The 6,117-nt window shown below is 41.4% G+C and overlaps 1 protein-coding gene across 1 annotated transcript; it reads right to left on the bottom strand.

Annotated features, from left to right (window-relative positions):
• Positions 1-2,286: 2,286 nt before the first annotated feature.
• On the bottom strand, positions 2,287-3,528 carry NDHS (NAD(P)H-quinone oxidoreductase subunit S). Its single transcript, XM_087698794.1, has one exon. The coding sequence runs from the start codon at positions 3,380-3,382 to the stop codon at positions 2,609-2,611; it is 774 nt and encodes a 257-aa protein (XP_087554920.1). The 5' UTR covers positions 3,383-3,528; the 3' UTR covers positions 2,287-2,608.
• Positions 3,529-6,117: the final 2,589 nt, after the last annotated feature.

Here is a 6,117-nt window from a genome sequence, read left to right as displayed (position 1 = left end):
CTCACAAATGAAGTATCTAACTTTAACACATTGTCTTATGAATTTCGGATCTAGGTGGGTTAGCCACTGCTATTATTGATTGATGTATGAAGTTTCTCCCTTACGGTGGCAAGGCATACACTTTCCTAGGGACATGTAAACTCATGTTGACATTGGAAATAGGAAGCATCCCCATGTTTTTCTATGTTCTTCTAAACTATGAAGACATGGGGTGAGAAATCCTTTTAAGCTTCTCATTCAAGTACCAAGTGCAATGCCACATTGACTATGTTGAGATACACATCCACTTGAACTTTCCAAGGACCAATGCGATCTCAACTTTCAACATAGGGGAACTTGCTAGGGGAAAAATGGAGACTACCTAGCCAACCCCACTATTCGTACTTAAGAAGAAGAGTGAAGTCTTGTTGGATGCTCAAACAACAATTTACAATCGCTCAATCAGAGAAATTGCCCCACAAAATTAAAAGGAAACCACATTTCAATGGCAATCGAAGAGAAAGTTGGAATTGTCCCACAACTTCCACAATCATGTCTCAAAAGTCAAAGTGACAAAAAAGGAAACCCAAATGGGTACAAACTTTACAAGGGATAGCCAAGGTCTTGCTCATGGCATATGGATACTACCAAGGCAACCATCATCTCTGGGTTTCAAAACATGCAACTTACAAAAGTTCCAAACCACCCCACATATGTAACCATCAAGAACAAATTAAGACAAGCACCAAAATCACAACTCTAAAAAAAAGTGCATAGCAAACTCCAACTTGGTGTATAGGCCAAAACAAACCAATCCCACCACTCATTGTTTACCATTGTGACAAGAAAAATAAGAGAAGCCATGAATCACTCCGATTGTACTATAGTAGTAAACCTCAAATACTAAGTTAGTTGCACAACAAAATGATAAGGAGATATCCACAAGTATAGTCAATGTCAACCTTGTAAAATAAACCTTACAAAAGCCACCATGGGTTGCAATGTTGATCTAATGTAAAAGAAGAAATTGACGAAACCTGATGGAAAGGTGGAACATGCTGAGGGGAAGAGTTAATGCTAGATTAATACACACAAGCCACAACAACTAGCTAGCCTAAAGCTAGAACATACTCAACACTCAATCTACCAAATATGATGATGTTGGCAACATAAACAAACCTTTTGACTATTGAGACTCCTTTACCAAGATCTATACAACATTTGAGACTCTTGCTCAAGCCTACAAAATGATAGATATGCACATAGCAAACTATCAAATGTTGGAAGTTTTTTCTTGTAGGATTCCACATGGGAGGAAAATGAGCATATCTTTTGTAAAACCATGTCAATACAAAAGCAAATCTTAAAAGTGTTGGTAGAACAAGATGCAAAGGCACTACAGCTCATATCCAAATTGAGATCAATCGCACTAGAATCCAAGACCAGATTGAGACATCAAAACTCAGATACATGAGTACCTTGCAAACTCAAATTTTGCAAAAATTGTACAAGCATAGGGTAAAATTTTCTTGTAATGGAAGTTGAATAATGTCTAATGCCATGAACAATGATGAGCATTCAAGACTCTAAAACATGACCCCACTCATGGCAATATGAACTCTCTTAGATCTTTCATTCTTGTAAGAAGTTGGCTTTCCCTCCACAACTTGGACATCACCCTCTACACAACAAAATATTTTTGAAGTTTTGGATGAACCCTCTTATGTCCTATAAGATGTCCTCTCATAATCATTCTATCACCATTTTTATATGTTAACCCTTGTTCTACTTCTTGATTGGCCAACTTTTGCATTTTAATGATGAGTTCCTCAATGGAAATGGTTTTGATTTCTAGTTGAAGCTCTAAGCAATCAAAGGTATCTTACATTTGGGATTTTGAGCCCACTCAGTAATCACATCAACTAAGATTGGATTTTCATTATACACTCTAGGATGTTTCTTCGTGCTGATTACTCAACTAAGATTGGATTTTCATTATACACTTTAGGATGTTTCTTCGTTCTCATTTCTGAGGTAGATTTCACTCTCGTGGAGTAGGTTGTGTGCATGTTTTCATGCTATCTTGGTTATTGCAGCTCTGGGATTTGTTGATGGTTTTCATGTCTCTCAATATCTTTTAGTGTTTTTCCTTTCCTATGAAATTTCTTTTTGGTTTCCCAATAGAGGGTGGTCTATTGAAGGGCAATTGTTCTTCGTGACCTTATGTTTGATTGTGCACGCCTAACATAACATGGAGGACTTCATACATCCATACAACCCAATGATTTGTGACCCAAAAGGAATCGGTTTCCAAAACAATCAAGTAATCTTCTAATTATTATTAGGAACTGAACGGAAGTGATCGAAGATCAAGAAAACATCTTCTGAGGTAGAATCAATTCTGATGAGTTACTGGGGGCAGGAAGGAAGAAGGGCAAGATGTACAATGGTTATAACACATTGGTATTAAGCACATGATATGGCTCAAAACTAATAGGGGATTTTAGATGATGTGGTTAAAAAATCATTAAGGACTGAGACAAACCCCATTCCTGGGGTTGGGGCTGCTCAATATCAGTAGGGGAGTTTGCATGATCCGGTTCAAAATCATTAGAGACTCAGACAAACCTCATTCCTGGGGCTGGGGCTGGGGCTGCTCCTCCTGCTTCTCCTGCTGTTGCAGCAGGATGCCGGACTTCGGATGGATCATGGGCGGTCCCTGTGGCGTCCTCTCGAGCTCGTCCAGGTAGAAGGTGAGGAGCTTGTCCCAATTCCCGCCCTCGAACAGCACCGCGGCTCGGCCATCGGTGACGCGCTGCACGATGCCGCCGAACATGTAGAAGGGGTTCCGCGGGTTCTTGACGATGACGGTCATGCCGGGCATGAGCAGCGGCGGGGGCGGCGCACGCGGCCGAACGCGGGTCAAGGTCAGGGTCTCCAACGTGGATATGGTGGGGGTGGGGGTGCTGCTGCTGCTGAGCCTAGAGGGGGCAGGGTTCTCTGACACGAATTTCTCCAGGCCTCTTTCCCCCCCTGGAAACCCTCCTGTCAGGCCCATCAGTTCCTTATCGAAGGAGCCTACATCGATGGACAATACCAGGCCATTCTCGCTGTTCTTCGTTCTTTCCTCTTTGGGCAAGGGTTCGCCTGAAGCAGGGGGGGGCTGCTCGAGCAGGGTTTTGCGCTTGCTTTCCACGTTGAGGGCCTCTTCTCCGCCGGGCAGCCCTCGCCCGCCAAGGGCCTGCCAGAAGTCGAAACCCTGCGACCGGATGTTGGTGGCTATGGAGGCAGGCGAGCGGTGGTCGTGATGGGAGGGATGAGGGATGTAAAGGGTGCGGCCATGGAGGCCGAGGCCTGTTCGGTGCAGCGAGTGGCAGCAGGGCGAGGGATGGTAGAGCGGCATGGAAGTGCTGATGCGACACAGGCACAGGCGTCACACACTGCGAGCGAATGAACGAATGAGAGGGAGAGAGAGAGGCAACTGAGTTTACGGCCACACAACAAGTCTCTCTTGCGAATCCAAACCAAAGCAAATGATGGGTTGTCGACAATGTTCACATTGCTCAAGCCACACGTACAAGTTAACGACTATCAGCCTGTGTGCTAGAGCCATGCCACACCTGAATAAAATTCACTCGCCTGAGTCGTTGCCATGAACATAGGCAATGTGGCAATGTCCTATTGACCTCAAGTCTCCAATTCCTTGGGTAAATGAGAGTTGGGAGAGTACCCTCCTCATGGGAATAAATGTAAGGTCATAGTTATTCATTCACCTACCTACCTCTCTCTCTCTCTCTCTCTCTCTCTCTCTCTCTCTCTCTCCTCATGATGGAGGTCTATCTCCTTTCAAAATGGTGGTCTCTCTCCCCAAATGACCCGTCCCTCTTTACGCACCAGTTGCAAAATGTGGAGGCTTGACTAGTGTGTGGAGCTTTATCCACGTTGAGTTGAAAGTCACTCATGTAGGTTGACTTACCTGTGTGGAGCCTAACTCCTACACCCTAACATAAGAGGTATGAAAACTTGCCTATTGGAGTAGTGACATATCATCTTCATCCATGCATGAATGGTTGTTTATTCTTTGACTTGATTACACTCCAAAATTAAAGCCAATACAAAATCTAAAGAGTGGAGAGATGAAAGGGACTTTAGGTTACATGAGAGACTCCATCACTATTATGTGTTGTGACACTAGGATACAAATTAGCATATTAGATTAGTGACATGTCATCTTCATCCATGCATAGATGGTTGTTTATTCTTTAACTTGATTATACTCCTCCAGAGAGGAAGGAGATCCTCAACAGTATCTTACATGAGCATTAAAGGGAGGGAAGACTTGGGATGTATGGCCAAGAATGAGGCACGATTCTTTAATGAATTTGATAGTCTACTCAAATGCATTATCTTACAAGTAAACTAGGACACGCATATAAACTAGGATGCATAGGTAAACTAGGGCTGCCAAGAACAGAGTCATGTTCACCTCCCTTTCAAGCTTAATTGTATTTCTTTCTCACTCACAGTATCTTAAAATTTGTTGAATATTAAGATTCTCATACAAATTTTTTTTTTTAGGCCATGACAAACATATCTATCTCTTAACTTTTTCTCCCCCAAAACTCTCATTTACAATTCTCTCTCTCTCTCTCTCTCTCTCTCTCTCTCTCTCTCTCTCTCTCTCTCTCTCTCTCTCTCTCAAATAATGCATTAGTAGTTCTCTCTCCTTAACTTCTTTATCTCACTAAAACAAAGCTCATGTGCTCATTCTTGAGAATATTATCATGATGTTAGTGGTTCAATTGCACTCACACAAGTGATATCAGATACACATATACTTTCACATTCTCTCTCTCTCTCTCTCTCTCTCTCTCTCTCTCTCTCTCTCTCTCTCTCTCTCTCTCTCTCTCTCTCTCTCTCTCTCTCTCTCTCTCTCTCTCTCTCTCTCTCATCGAGGGTTCAAAAGTACACACACACACACACATCCAATTGTGCATTTGTATTTCTCTCTCCTTAATTACTCTATCCCACTAAAACAAAGATTTTATGCTCATTGTTGATAGTATTATCATGATGTTAGTAGCTCAGTTGTACACTAGTGACACCACATACACATATACATTCACACCTCTCTCTCTCTCTCTCTCTCTCTCTCTCTCTCTCTCTCTCTCTCTCTCTCTCTCTCTCTCTCTCTCTCTCTCTCTCTCTCTCTCTCTCTCTCTCTCTCTCTCTCTCTCTCTCTCTCTCTCTCTCTCTCTCTCTCTCTCTCTCTCTCTCTCAGGAATCCTATGGCATTCACAATAGGCCCTTGGTATTGCTTCGAAATCCCTATAAAATATAGCTATGTATTGCTTTGTTATATGCATTGGATGTTCCTTCCAAGAATGTACAATTTTACACTCCAAACTTCAGTAATCAAATATTTTGTTCATATTTTGATACACTAATGTATTTCACATTATATTGCATTAACTTACTACAAAAGAATATTTTAAATCCAATATTTTGTGCATATTTGGATACACTTATGTATATCATTTTACATTGCATTAATTTATACAAAAGAATATTTGAAATTCATTGTGTTTTGCAAGTTATATAACTATTGTGCATAACGTAAATGAATATATTTATTGTAAATATTAAATATCAATCTAGCTGCATTATTGGAGGATGAAATGGATATTGTGTAAAAACAAACTCCTAAATTCCCTCGCGAAAACTTGCTAACTTAGTCAGATAGGGAAGCATATGTTCCAAGAAGATGGTATCCATGGGATTCCCCTCAAATGTAGGTGGACTTATAAAGGAGCTAAGTGGGTTGCTTTGCATCTTCTCTATGTTGTCATCCACAAAAAATGTCATTGTAGGGTTAAAGTGTCGCCCCTCAATATCATCAAAACATTTTAGAAAGTGTGGCTTCACGTAACTCCTTCCTAAAAATTGAGATATGGGAACTGTCTTGCACCTACCTTAACCATACTAGAGTATAAATGGTGGTGCTTGCATTGTTTGCTTTACAAAATTACTTCTTATGACTTGGAGCAATTCCCTCAAGTTTTCCTCCTTCATCGAGATCTATATGGAAATGTCAAACCACGCACATATTTCCACTAGAAATTTGGTGAGACCTAGCCA

This window comes from Lygodium microphyllum, chromosome 18 (assembly GCF_053477565.2).
Source record: "Lygodium microphyllum isolate KBCC chromosome 18, Lygodium_microphyllum_v1.1.10, whole genome shotgun sequence".
NCBI classification, from domain to species: Eukaryota; Viridiplantae; Streptophyta; class Polypodiopsida; order Schizaeales; family Lygodiaceae; genus Lygodium; species Lygodium microphyllum.
This window is presented reverse-complemented; position numbering and strand designations above follow the sequence as displayed.

Bases quoted from the DNA above. Each gene is read 5' to 3' on its own strand.
- NDHS (XM_087698794.1), bottom strand. From the start codon at position 3,382: ATGCCGCTCTACCATCCCTCGCCCTGCTGCCACTCGCTGCACCGAACA.